Here is a 15,549-nt window from a genome sequence, read left to right on the forward strand (position 1 = left end):
AAAGTCAGACACCTTTGAAAAGTTCAAAGAGTTCAAGAATGAAGTGGAGAATCAATTGGGCAGGAAAATCAAGATGCTTCGATCCGATCGAGGAGGAGAGTACCTAAGTCTTGAATTCCACGATTATCTCAAGGAGTGTGGAATAGTTTCGCAATTGACACCTCCTAGGACACCGCAGTTGAATGGTGTGGCAGAAAGGCGTAATCGAACCTTATTGGATATGGTTCGCTCTATGATGAGTCGTGCTTCACTACCAATTTCTTTCTGGGGGTATGCCTTAGAGACTGCCGCCCATATCCTTAACCGAGTCCCTACTAAGAAGGTTGCCAAAACACCTCACGAGATGTGGACAGGGAAAGCTCCCTCGTTGGCACATATCAAGGTTTGGGGTTGCGAGGCTTTCGTAAGACGAGATACTCACGACAAGCCTGAACCTCGAAGTGAGCGATGTATTTTCATCGGCTACCCGCAGACATCCTTTGGATATCACTTCTATAGACCGAAGGACAATGTTGTCTTCGTTGCGAGGAGAGGAGTTTTCCGAGAGCGAGAGCTCATAAGCCAAGGAGACAGTGGGAGGCAAATCGAACTTGAAGAGATTCAAGAGTCGATGGATGAAGGAACCTCTACCGCTGGCACTCAACCCGAGGAGGAAACTCCGGTTGAACCAATTGACGAATCCTTACCTCTTAGACGTTCCGATAGAGTTAGAGTTCATCCCCAGTTTTATGGCTTTCATATTACTACCGAAGGGGACACGTATATTAGTGATGGTACACTAGTAAATCTTGATGAACCTAATAGCTACAAGGAAGCCATGGCAGGCCCGGAGTCTGTAAAGTGGAAAGAGGCAATGGATAGCGAGATCCAATCCATGTATGATAACCAAGTTTGGAATTTGGTTGATTACGTGCCCGGACGTAAGACCGTTGGGTGCAAATGGATCTTCAAGAAGAAGACCGACGTGGATGGGAACGTACACACATATAAAGCGCGATTGGTCGCGAAGGGCTTTACTCAAACTCCCGGAGTTGACTATGATGAGACCTTCTCACCAGTTGCGAAGATTAAATCTATTAGAGTGATGTTAGCAATTGCCGCATTTCATGATTATGAGATTTGGCAAATGGATGTCAAGACCGCTTTCCTTAACGGAAAGTTGGCTGAGGATGTTTACATGGCTCAGCCAGAGGGGTTTGTGGATCCGAAGCATCCGGATAGAGTGTGTAAGCTTGAGAAGTGCATTTATGGACTTAAGCAAGCATCTCGCAGATGGAATCTTTGTTTCGATGAGAAAGTCAAAGAGTTTGGATTTGTACGAAGCGAAGACGAATCTTGTGTATATGTCAAAGCCAGTGGGAGTATAGTAAGCTTCCTCGTTCTATATGTCGATGACATATTACTCATAGGAAACGACATCCCGACTCTGCAGGAGGTAAAGTCCTGGCTCGGGAAGTGTTTCGCTATGAAGGACCTCGGAGAGGCTTCTTACATTTTGGGAATAAGGATAGTAAGAGAAAGAAGTAAGAGACTAATTGGACTTAGTCAGAATACTTACTTAGAGAAGGTACTAAAACGTTTTAATATGGAAAACTCAAAGAAGGGAGAACTACCGATACAAAGTAATGCCAAGTTGAGTAAGACTCAAAGTCCGAGTACCGAAGCTGAGATAGCAGAAATGAGCCGAGTACCATACGCTTCCGCAGTTGGCTCAATCATGTACGCTATGACTTGTACTCGACCGGATGTAGCCTTCGCTTTGAGCATGGTTAGCAGATATCAAGGGAATCCTGGCAAAGCACATTGGATTGCGGTGAAGAATATCCTTAAGTACCTTCGGAGGACGAAGGAATGGTTCTTAGTCCTCGGAGGAAGTGATGACTTGAAGGTGCGAGGGTATAGTGACGCCGGTTTTCAAACCGACAGGGACAACTACCGTTCGCAGTCGGGCTGGGTCTTTACCCTAAATGGAGGAGCAGTGACATGGAAAAGTTCCAAGCAGGAAACCGTAGCTGATTCAACGTGCGAATCAGAGTACATTGCAGCGAGCGAAGCGTCGAAGGAGGAAATATGGCTAAAGAACTTCATCGGTGATCTTGGAGTCGTACCTGCCATAAAGGAGCCAATGGAGATTTTCTGTGATAACAAAGGTGCGGTTGCCTTAACCAAGGAACCGAGGGATCATGGTAGATCAAGACATATCGACAGAAAGTATCACTTTATTAGACATCATGTAGAAGAAGGACAACTTGTAGTTAAGAGGATATCATCAGAAGATAACCCAGCAGATCCGCTTACGAAGGGACTGAGTAGGGTTAAGCACTTGCAGCATGCTAGGAGTATTGGGCTGAAGGATGATATTAGCATAGATTAGATAGTTTTAGAAACGTGTAATAGATAAATGTAATTAACATTTTGATGATTAAATAAAGGAGTTTTATTTATGAGTAATGTTACTATCTTATGTTAATTGTTTAGCTATTGTTTCACTTTGCATGTTTTGACTTCCAGAATAATTGAAATTATTAGGAATAATAGAATTGTTCAAATGGTCCACAATCGTTCATATATTGGAAGTAGATATGAAAGAAGATTGTCATGAATTGGTGTGTAGAATGTCTAAATGGTGTTAGACATAGCAAAGGATTGCTGCAACGTTCATGAGTGCTTATGAACTAGTTTTGAGCATTGGAATAAACCCGCGCTTGCTGGAATCACCTTATGGAATAAGATATAAAAGGTGATCGCAAGACGATAATATCATATAGTCTTAAAACCTAGATATATGGTTTATTATTTGTTAATTGATTGTACATTGATAATACGAAAACGCATCAGTAACTTGATGTTATAAAACGTATTGTTGTGTATAGTTGGTAAATGAATAAGTAAATGCATATAAGTCAAAGTTTATCTGTAACTTTTATCTAAGAAGGTAAAAGCGATATCTCGGCCGCTCGATGATTTGATTTGACTTATGTGCCGGGCCCGGTCAGAACTGAATTGATGTGTTCGATTAAGTTCTATGTCAAATAAATCAGAGATCGAGAAACCTAAATGCTTGACTAACCATTCCATAGGATTGTCAGCATGATATCTAATAGAGGACTGTACGTTCCCTTATCTAAAGGACAAGATTGATTAGATCAGAGTTGACAGCGTCTTTGAGAGCTACGATTGCAAACCGAATTGTACTTGTATAGTTACTAGACTTATCCAAGTGGGAGACTGTTGGAATAGTGTCTAAGGCTGTAACTATATCCGGTTGTGCATGGTCCTTTTGGGTTGCCTTCGCCATAGCAACTTGATAGGATGATTTAATAAGAGAGAGTAAATATTATTAATATATTATGGGAATAATATAATGAATAATATATTTGTTATTTGATTAATATAAGTCATAGAATTAATTAGAATTAATTTGGTGACTTAAAGAGATTAATTAAATAAAGGGGTATAAACTGTCAATTGTTTGATAGTTAAGCTTTAGACTGTAAATCCATTTGGATATACTGTGGACGAATTCTAAGAGGATTAGGATAGCTAAAATCGTCCATTAGAGTTATCTAGGAATGGATTTGGATAGCCTTAAGAGAAGATTATCTGATAGGGACTTATCTGTAATCCTTAAGGAGTCTACAAGTATAAATAGACCCCATGGCTGATGGAATTCGACACTTGACCTAAAGTAAGGAACCTCTGGTCGAAATTCCTCCCCTTTCCTCTCTCCTAAATCATTCTTCTTGCTTTGGTGTTTGTAAGCCATTAGAGGAGTGACATTTGTGACTCTAGAAGCTCCAAGACCTCAAGATCAACAAGGAACTCAAAGGTATGATTCTAGATCTGTTTCAATGTTGTTATTTAACCTAATTAGTAATTAGAAGTCTTGGATTCAAAGCATGTTTATTAGAAAGCCTAGATCCGAGCATTAGGGTTTTGCATGCGCACATAGGAAAGTTCTTATGGCTAAAACCCATCAACAAGTGCAACATTCTAAAAATTAGGATTTTCTTCCCAACTTCCAACACTTTATGTTTAGACACCAACACAATGTGTTGACCTTAATGAGAACCACACTTTTCCTCAACTAGATACATTGTGTTGGTTCCTCCAATACGTCGTGTCTAGTCCTCAAATGGGATTCATTCCTTACAATTGCTCCACATGGTTCCAGGTGTTACATTATATGATATATTTGATGCCATGCTATGTGATTGTTTGAATCGGTGATTACAAGATGTTTTGTTTGACCTATTTGGGATATGTGAATTCCATAACACTGTACTTATGGTTAGCTCACTTTGCATATGTTGCCACTTGTTTCTTTGCTTCTTGTTTGCCTTGCATTGGTACATGTAGCATAGTTTGTTAGCTTAGTGAGGATGGGGTCTATTGGGTAGTTATATTTAGTCTATGTTTAGTAAGGATACCATTTTGGTTATGTCGTAGAGTTTTCATTAGACTTGGTTATTGAGAAATTTTTTTGAGTTGGTTTTATGAACTTTAATTTTGATGAAGGTTTTTTTTGGTAATAAAGTAACAGTGTTGATGTTTTTTTCATAAAATTCAAAATAAGACTTTTGCTAATATAATCTAGTTAAAAAGCAGTTTAAAAAAATAAAATGAAAAATCTAAACCTTTGATCTCAACAAATATGTGGTTGGCATCTTTGTGAATAACCCAAAGATTTTGTGGTTTTCCTCTTAAGGGTAAAAATTTCAAGGACATGATGGTCAAATTTGAATTCTAAACCCCTGGTCAAGCATTGAAGCGTATCTTCCCTCGTTTCATCCAATTTCATCAAGAATATCTCTCTTAACTCCAAATTGTTCATGTAATACAGTCTGAACTCGAAATTGTTTTTGAATGACTCACCCCCGGCCGAGGCGGCGGAATACGCAGGACTATACGAATAAGTTCACGGATCATAGGTAATCTGAATATACAACAAAAGTACAACAATAAACAAAAATATGATTCGTGTTCCATCTTGTTATTTTAATACAAGGTTTTTACAAATAAGAATAGTACATTAATTGACTTAACAGGATATGTATATAATACAACCACAAGTAAACTAGGTCACCTATAATCCAATCCGTCTTGAATGTCTGTTTAGTTATTTCCTGAGAATACATGTAGTTTTGAGGGTCAATAGAAGGTTGGTGATAGTTATAGGCTTTCTGCTAACAACAATAATACTTTTAAAAAGTCTAAAAAGTATTTTCTTTTTATGTATAACAACAGTTAATACTGTGTTTGCAATGAGACTTTAAAAGCAAAAATGTAATTTTGTATAAGTAAATCCATACTTAAAACTATGTTTATAATGAGTATCTGAAAGCCAAAATGTATCTTTTGTATATGTAAATTCATACTTAAAAGTTAAAAATGTTTGTAATGAATCTTTGAATGTCGTCGAAAACCAAACTGTATTGTTACATAATTAATTACATACTTAAAATAGTTTTGAAAGTAACCAAACCCATGGTCTGTAGTGAGAGAGAGAGGGAGATTCCAGTTAATGTTTATAGTGAGTCCTATAACCGAGCCATGTGACTGAATGTACCCCCTACAACAATTCATTGGACGTTATAGTAACAATTATAGACACATATCACCCGCTTCGATTGATCGGTTGAGGTTGTAGCTAGCAAGTGCAGGTGGGGATGTCAACCCCATATAGATCTATACATATGTATCTCGCTCTGAAGATTAATGGTTATAGTAGTGTGATTATGCTAAGTGTTTAGACTCAGCTGTTGTCACACCCCAAAACCGAGAACGGCGGAAACGTTCTGGGGCGGAGGACGTCATGTATGCATCACAACAAATGTAAAGTAGTAAACAAGCAACAACATCATCCATTGCATTAATAGTATAATTTTAGTTACAAGTGTTTTCTTTCATAGTACAAGACAACATGATAACTGATCAAAATAAAAGACAAGTCTTGACTGCTCCGTCTTCTCTAAACCTTGCATCGACACCTGTCTTATTTGTAACCTGAGAATACAAGTTATTTTGAAAGAGTAGATCAACATTTAAGCTGGTGAGTTCATAAGTATTTAATGTCATTGCTTTGATTAGTTGATATGAAAGACTGGTGAATGATTGATGAAACATTTAGTATAAGTATGAAAACTCTAGAAAATCCCATATTTCCTACTAGTATAAAAGTAGTCTTCTACCAAGACCCGAATGTTTTGAAAGTAGTCTTTTACCCAGACCTGACTGTTTTGAAAGTACGCATCTCTTGAAAATGTGACGGTTTTTCCTTGTTTAACTCTTATTAGTTAGTCCCTTAAGTATACCTGAAATGGTATCAACCTAAAACATCCGTAGATTGTTCATTTACCTCAGTTGCTAACAGCCGGGTTTAGGAATAGTTAGTCCCTTATGTATACCCGCGGTGGTATCAACCTAAAACATCCGTAAATTGTTCATTTACCTCTGTAGCTAGCAGGGGTTCTCGGAATGGTTAGTCCCTTAAAGTATCCTTTGGTACTAGGATATAAACTCCAATCTATCTCGTCGATGATGTGATTGTATCACAAGGTAAAGATAGAAAGGCGAACGATATAACAGTATCTAGACATATAACATGTAATAGTAATTTGCCATATAATGTCTATGTAAAAGTATTCATGTATAAGTATTCAAGTAAAAGTATTCTTTCATATAACATGTAGTCTAGACTCATGAATGAACTGACTCCGGTGTAATTTCCTGTAGTAGGGATAATGTTTTGTTTACTCTAAACTATTCCTATAATAGTTTACTATAATGTAATTAATGAGTGTCCAAGTAGGTTTATACACCATTGCTACCCAAGAGTATCGGAACTAAATTAACTGATGGAACATTTATGACCATATATGTATACATGATATATAACTAATATTTAAACGACCTTCGGAGGAGTACCCGATATCCCACCAGACCACATCCAAATCGAGGAAAAAGGAAACAGGGTGGATAGCCTTCCTAAGTATTTTAAACATTTCTTATATAACTATACATATAGAGGAATGCATTTTATAATATAAAAGCATAAAAGAAGTTTTGTAAAACTTTTGAAAAGTTTAATAAATAAGAATTTATGACTTGATGTCAGTTTATAAATCGATTCGAAAACCGTTTGACAAGACAATTTAAGTGTGAGAAAACATTTGTTTGAAGCACAACTATAACATATTCAAAAAGGAAACATACAGTTTGTAAGACAGTTTATAAAAGTGTTTTAACATGTAAAAACGTTTGTGAAAACTATTTGAAGTATCTATGAAAATGTTCGTTTATTCTTGTATATGAATGTATCTCCTTTCAATAGTATTTCTAGTATATAAAAGTTCGTGATGTTCTCACAAAACTATACTTATTATAGTTTTGTAAAAGTGCGTCTCGTTTGTATAATAATCCCTAGTGAAATGTTCGCTTGTTATGAAAGGTATAATTTTTGTAGTGCCTAAGATGGACACATATATATACAGTATAAGCAGTGTGTTTGATTTATACAATAATAACAACACTTTTCATTTCAAAAGATATGATGTTATCGTGATACATTTTGCATACGGAAGTTTCTTTATAATAGTTATAAATCACATGTGATTCCGTTGATAAAAAGTGTATAATGAAATACGATAATCATCGTGTGTTTTACTTGTATTCCCCCCCCCCCTAAAAGCATATAAAAACATTTATAAAACATTTAAAAGTGTGGATTATAGGGGTATGAACTCACTTGATTGATTGAAGAAAGCGAGACGAAAACCGAGCAGAACTTCGACAGGAAGAGTTGAAAACGCGGGAAATCTCGGGAATCTCGGGAACAAAAAACCTTCCTTCAGGACTTGAAGGTGAAAACCGGGGCTTTGGGAGGGTCTCGGGGGCTTAAACGCATACTTTCGGCGCGAGAAAGAAAGGAACTGAGCAATGGAGCTCGGAGCCCTTGAAATCTACTTATAGGGGCATTTTTAGGGTGTGCCACGCCGTAGCAAGTGATGGCCACGTCGTGGGGAGTCAAACCTATCCTCTTCCATTGATTGGACGCCCTCAGTCACTTGCCGGGTCGCGGCAAGCTTGTGCCACGTCGTGGGGGCCTGACAGCCTCGGATTTTGGACCCCAAACTTGTAAAATCCGTAACTTTCGCATACGAGCTCCGTTTTCGACGTTCTTTATATGCACGCGTAGCTGAAAATGTTATCTACAACTCTCGTTTAGACTTCATTGGAAAATTTTGACTTTATTTTTAATTATTTATTTTTAACGGGCCGGGACACGAAAAGTCCGTTAAAAATCCATAACTTCTTCATCCGGTGTCCGTTTTCGTCAGACTTTTCGCCGTTGCGCTACTAATGTTGAGACCTTAGATTCTCATTTAGGTTGTTTTGGTCAAAAGTATCTCGAGCTCTATTTCGAGTTTTTAGCTGTCTATTGCTATACCCGAATCTTGGAAAAATCATAACTTTCTCATACGAAGTCAGATTTGGACGTTCTTTTTATGTACGCTCACGGTTTGAGGTTATCTATAACTTTCATTTAGATACTTAAGGCTAAAAACTATTGTATTGAAACTTCGCGTCTTTTGTTTATTCGGTGATGCCGGTTTTGCCGAGAATCTTCGGTTGGTCATAACTTCTTTGTTATATCTCGGATTTTAGGGTTCTTTATATGTACGAAAACCTTGATACGATTCCTACTACTTTATTTAACCCAAATAAGATTTTAGGAAAGTTATATTTTGACCTTAATTTGATTGGTTTTACATTACATTGTCTCGAAATATCGGGTTGTCACAGCTGTTGAATATAGTCTCATTAAAAATACCTTAACTAAAAAGTATGTGAATAGCTCTCAGCCCTAACTTGATTGTGTTTAAGTCACTAGGCATAATGAATTTCATTGTATAAAGTTTATAAAATCCGAGTATGCTTGGTATTTATGTAAAAGTGTAATATACTCACTTTATAAAGATGTATGTTTCAAAGAAATGAACATATGTACATGTATAAACTTTATGTTTTTAAACATATAAATATACATGAATAGTAATAGCTTGAATCCTTGAAATCCTACAAAGTTTTATAACATGCTTGTTATAATATACGAGGTCACATAAAAATCATATATTTTTGTATCGTGTAGCATTTGTTGTGTGGACTAGTTATTTCACGATAAAACAAACATAATACGTATACGAAAAGTTTATAGTAGGCATAACGAATTTCATTGTATAAAGTTTATAAAAGCCGAGTATGCTTGGTATTTATGTAAAAGTGTAATATACTCGCTTTATCAAGATGTATGTTTCAAAGAAATAAACATATGTACATGTATAAACTTTATGTTTTTAAACATATAAATATACATCAATAGTAATAGCTTGAATCCTTGAAATATTACAAAGTTTTATAACATGCTTGTTATGATATACAAGGTCACATAAAACTAATATATTTTTGTATCATGTAGCATTTGTTGTGTGGACTAGTTATCTCATGATAAAATAACCATAATATGTTTACGAAAAGCTTATACTAGTTTATATGTAACGATATGTTACCTTGTTAAAAAAGGGCCGTAGGCACTCACCCGTAAAACGTGAGTTCCATTTGTTCGAATTCATTTATTTTTGAGAAACTCGTCATGAGAAACTGCTAATCCACAATTCTTGAACTTTGAAATACTTTCAGACCGTTTTGTAATGAGTTTACACTATAGGGTTGTTTTGTAACTTCAATAAACTATAGGGGCTGTTTGGTAATTTAATATAATGAATAGGACTATTTTGGTAAAAATAAATCAATTAAGGGGCTGAAAATGGTTTAAATGGAATTTAAGTTTGGGAATTAGATTGATTTTGTTAAGAATCTCCATGGGAGGGGCTATTTTTGAATAAATGGGTTCAATGTTTAGGGTTGGGTCTGATTTTGAATATATGATTTAATAAGGAGGTTAGTTTGGTCATTTCACAAGCTAAATGAAATTGACTTTTTAACCGGAATAGAGTCTTTAGAAAAACTATTTACCATAATAGGGTTCATTCAAAAATATTTACCATAATGGTATTACTTTAGATTGAAAAGTAATATTTTTATTTAGAAAAAAAAAACACGTTTTATTGTATTGCCTGGAGGGAAATACAAACAGAAAGAAAAAACAAAAAAACGTAAACGACAATTAGGGCTCCACCATTGTTTGGTCACTGTCGGCTGTCCCACATCCACCATCGCCGGCCACCTGCAACCTAGTCCATCCATCGCCGACGATCAAACCTGCAACTTCTTCCACGGTTCCACCCTTCCTCCATTCAAGGTATGAGATTTTGATTATTCTGCACCTTTTTTGTTTAATTTTTAGAGAATAAAAAAATCGGCCTTCATCTTCTGTTTGACATCCCTGCTGCAGTGCCATCATCCATCATGTTACATTTTTTTTTTCCGTTGAAGCTTTTTGTTGTTAGATCTTGTTCATCCTCTCTTTAGTTTTTGAAATCTTTTTTTTTTTTTTTGCTTTTTGCTTTTATGTTTCTTCTTCATTATTGACTTGATTTGTTAGCTTAACTGTGATTATATATGTTTAGAACATACATAACGTAAATATGAATATTAACCTAATGCATCAAACATCACAGCACCATGCTTTTTTGCTCTTTGGTTACATTGGAAATTACATTTATGCCCTTGTTTTGGACAATTTTTGAAGTTTGGTTTCTTTTCAATTAGACAAATGGTATTAAAAGATAGCCATAAATATTTTCATTTTAATATTATTTATGTTTTGCTACTCATTGATAATTTAATTGAATATTATATGTTGGTGATATTAAATATGTATGTATGTGTGTAAAAGAATGTGAAGACACAAAATATGAAGATAACATGCAAATCAATATTTTTTTATGATTGTTAAAAAAATTAAGAGTAAAATTGTAAAATTTGTTTTTGTTTGTTTTGTAGATGAATTCTATAATAGACATGATTGACAATGAAATTTTTTCTATAATCTCTCAAGCTGCTGTTGTGACTAATGTGATGAATATAGACAATGAAATTGAGTTAAATGAAATATTGGAAGATGAAATTGGAGATAAATATGATGAGGAAGCATCTTTTGATAATAATGTTGAAGTGCCTTCAACTTTTACTAATATGGAAGGAACAAATTTGACTATTGATGACAATTGGATTGTGACACAATCAATGAGTAATAATGATTTTACGCAAGAGTTGGGAAAAGATTCTTTCAAGGATAAAGAGGAACTTGTTAGAGCAATCAAAATACATAGCATTAGGACACATAGACAATTTGAGGTCATTGAGTCACGCCCAACTATTTGGACTCTAAGATGCAAGTTGTACTTACAATCTGGTTGCAAATGGAGACTTCATGCAAGTAAACGTAAACGTAGTGGTTATTTTGAAATCACATCATATACTGGTCCACATACTTGTTTACACTATAAGCTTTCTCAAGACCATCCGAACCTAGATGCAAGCTTGATTGCTATGGAAACTAGACACCTTATAAAAGAGCAACCTTCTATCAGCATTCCGGCTTTAAGAGCTGAAATAGTTGAAACATTGGGCTATACTCCTTCATATAAGAAGCTTTGGGTTGGGAAGCAAAAAGCAATTGAACATGTGTTTGGAAACTAAGAAGACTCTTATGTCGCTTTACCAAAATATCTAGGCGCACTTCAAAAGTTCAATCCAGGAACTATAGTTGAATGGTGTGTTTCAAGATCGACTGATGTGAATGAAGTTGAATTTAGGCGTGTTTTTTGGGCTTTTGCTCCCTCTATCAAAGGGTTTCACTATTGTCGACCGGTGATTAGCATTGATGGTACACACTTGTATGGAAAATACAAGGTTAAGATGTTGATTGCAATGGGAGTTGATGGTAATAATCAAATTTTGCCACTTGCATTTGCTATTGTAGAAAATGAATCTTATGATACTTGGGATTGGTTTCTTTCTCATGTCAAGAATCATGTGGTAAAAGACCGTGAAGGCATATGTCTAATATCTGATCGTCATGGTGGAATTCTTAAGGCTGTCAATGAGCATGGATCTCCATGGTTAGAGCCACGTGGTTTTCATAGGTATTGTTATATTTTTGAAGTATTCTTTTATGACATTTCAATAACTTGCTTCATTAACTTACATTATTTTTTCTGAAGGTATTGTTTACGACATTTCATCAACAACTTTTATGACAAGTTTCGTAATTCAGAATTGAAAGCTTTAGCTTATCGTGCCGGGAGTCAGAATCAAATTCGAAAGTTCAACTCCATCATGGAAGAAATTGGGAAGTTAAATCCACGTGCTCGAGAATGGTTGGAGAGTCATCCACTTAATAGATGGACACTTGCACATGATGGTGGAAGGAGATATGGGTTGCTCACAACAAATTTGTCAGAGATTTTCAACAGTGTACTTAAAGGTGCTCGTTTTTTACCAATCACAGCTTGTGTGCAACTAACATTCTATAGAATGGTGCATTATTTTGATGTGAGACGTCCTTTAGGATCTAGTTCTCAAGCTAATGGAGATACACATACTCCACATGTTGTTGTAAAACAAGTAGCTTTGATGGCAAAAGCAAGTGCACATTCCTTAAGATCTTTTAACCGATAAAAAGGTATATTTGAGTTGATAACTCAAAGAGGTCGAAATGTGCAAGTAGTTAATTTGGAACAAAAAACTTGCACATGTGGTAAATGGGAGGTATTTAAATATCCTTATTCTCATGTCTTGAGTGCATGTGCCAAACTCTCTTTGAATAGTTGGCAATATGTTGATAAATGTTACTCGATTGAATACTATTGTGCTACTTGGGCATCTGAGTTCTCCCCGCTTCCTCATGAAGCGTATTGGCCACAATCACCATTTAATGAATTACTTCCAAATTTAGAACTATTACGAAATAAAAAAGGCCGTCCTCGTTCAACAAGACTAAAAAATGGTATGGATATTAAAGAAGGAAGAAATGTCAATCTTTGTGGAATTTATAGGCAACCGGGACATAATCGAAAACGATGTCCGTCTATGCCAAGGTAGTTTAAAAAATATATTTTTATGGTATTTGTTGTGATTATTCTTTTATTATTTTTTTTCTTTTTTTACAGGTAAGGATTTGTTACCGGTTCAAGTTTAAGCAAATTGTGATGTTTTTCTTTTTGTAATAAACAATGTTGAAGTTGTTTTGTGGTGTTTTTTTTTGTAACAAACTATGTTGAGTTTTTTTATCTTAAAAACATTGTATGTAAATGTTAGAGTTTTTGTACCTTAAAATATATTGTGTTTTTAATTTATGATGACTAAAATTTGATGGTCAAAAGATGGTATAAGAAAAATGAATATTTAAAAAGAACACAAAAAAAAAAGATAAAAAAAACTGTTAAAAAACAGTAGAAAAGGTAATAAAAAAACTAAAATAAAAGTTGTTATTTAATATATATATATATATATATATATATATATATATATATATATATATAACATTAAAAAGAAGAAATAAAAGAGAAAAAAAAAAAATAAAATAAAGTATTTATAATAAAAAAACTGAAAAGAAAACTGAAAAGTAAAAAAAGAAATGAAAAAAATACCATTTTGGTAAATATTTTTGAAAGAAACCCAATATAGTAAATATTTTTTCAAAGGACTCTGTTATAGTTAAAAACTCAATGAAATTAGGGCTTTTAAGCCCCCGTTTCCTTGTTTGATCGGGCAAAAGAAACGGAAAGATACGAACAAAAGCAGTCGAACACGGATGAATGGGAGATGCGAAGGAACAATCGGCGGGCCAGAAGGGAGCGCGAACGAAGATGATGAAAGGGAAGCACGAAGGCTTTGCAGGCGGCACGAGGTTTCAGTGATCGATTGCGATAAGGATCGCCGTCTTCGGGGTTCAACGGGACTGAAAGGGGAGAAGCAGCGAAGCTGCTGTGGTCTCGGTGGATGCAGCGAGGAGCTGATCAAGCAGCTTCTCGGATGCTTGCTTCAGTCTCGGTAGCGGGTTGCGAAGGAAATGCGAGGAAGATGTACGAGGGGCGAGGGTTGGTTCGACTGAAGCGACAGAAACCGCAGTAGGGTGTTAGTCGGTAATTTTGCGACGGGGAAAAAGGGAAGTGCGATGAGGTGTTTTGCTCCAATCGGTAGCAGGTAAGTGGATGGGGGCTTCTCCGGCAGCTCCTTTTTTTTTTTTTTTGGCAGAATTCGATAAGGCTTAAGTGGCTGTTTGGGTTCGATGTTTCACAGGAAGGAATGAAAAAGAATGATGGTGAGGAGGCTGTTTTGCTGCTTGAAATCAAATGGAAGAAGAAGAAACGAGGCTGCGATCGTTACAAGGATAGAGAAGGGCAACAACCTTCTTCTTTGGCTGAAGATCCAGAAACGGTAAAGAAATGGTAGAAGATATATCTTTTTGTATTATTATTATTATTATTATTATTATTATTATTTATAAAAACTGATTTGATTTTGATTGAGTTTGAGTGTAGCCAAGTAAGGAGTCTTGCAAGTAATATTTTGTGTAGATGTACACTCCAAAATTGTAGCATTGATTGGTAAAGTGTATAAGTTTCATTTTGTTTTGGCTGTGAATTTAAGAGGTGTATTTGATGTTAAATTTGCAAGCAATGTATTGATTTTATCATTCATGTTAGAAACAATGTAAATTCCTTGGCCAGTCTATGTGTATAGAAGGTGGGTCACTTGACCCATCTTTTTATCATCTTTTGTAAGAGTTTTTAAATAATTATAAATTGTGACCCACCTTAAAAACTTCGAGTGAACCACCTTAATGTTTTAGACAACAAAATATATACAAATCAAATTTTCAAAAGCTCACATTTTATGTTTTAATAGGCACCGAATTCATTTAAGGTATAATCGAATAAAAAAATAGTCCAATACAAGTTAAAGATAAGGGTAAATTACACCGTTGGTCCCTCGTGCACATGCCAGAAAGCATGTTTAGTCCCTATTTCCAAAATTTAACTCGTGCAGTCCCTCGTTGTTATTTATCTTGCATGGTTGGTCCCTATACACGTTAATTGTTAACTCCTTCCGTTTAAGCTACCCACGTGCCTTGCACGCAGGGGCATTTTCGTCTTTTTAGGGTTTGTGTCCATATTTAATGCCGTTACACCTTAAATCTTATAAAGAACACTGCAACCCTCTTTTCCTCTGTATCCTCTCGTTCGTCTCTTCCCCTCGTTCGTCTCTTCCCCTCGTTCGATCGATTTCTTCCAAATACATAACAATGATCGATATTAAATGCAATTGTGGAGCCACTGCAGTGATTCGCACATCTTATAGCAAAAGAAACCCTGGGAAACTCTATTATGCTTGTACAGTAAAGGTAAGGTTAATGATTTTAATTTTCGTTCTTTGTCTTCTCTAATTTTGCCCTAATTCTTCATCTACTTTAATTGGTTCAGGGACCATTATGCAGTTCATAGGATGGGTGAATGATTATGATCAGGACTGTGATTGTATGGCGTTTAGGATGAAACTTGAAGAACAAAATCGCAAATT

The 15,549-nt window shown here is 35.5% G+C and overlaps 1 protein-coding gene across 1 annotated transcript; it reads left to right on the plus strand.

Moving 5' to 3' along the window:
- Nucleotides 1-9,779: 9,779 nt before the first annotated feature.
- On the plus strand, nt 9,780-12,729 carry LOC145075440 (uncharacterized). Its single transcript, XM_079021688.1, has 5 exons — nt 9,780-9,797; nt 10,109-10,321; nt 10,966-11,651; nt 11,751-12,110; nt 12,189-12,729. Exons 1-5 carry the CDS (start codon nt 9,780-9,782, stop codon nt 12,643-12,645), a joined length of 1,734 nt encoding a protein of 577 aa, XP_078877814.1. The 3' UTR covers nt 12,646-12,729.
- The last annotated feature ends 2,820 nt before the right edge of the window (nt 12,730-15,549 follow it).

The sequence above is a fragment of the Lactuca serriola genome, chromosome 9 (assembly GCF_051521515.1).
Source record: "Lactuca serriola cultivar US96UC23 chromosome 9, Lser_US96UC23_V15, whole genome shotgun sequence".
Classification (NCBI taxonomy): Eukaryota; Viridiplantae; Streptophyta; class Magnoliopsida; order Asterales; family Asteraceae; genus Lactuca; species Lactuca serriola.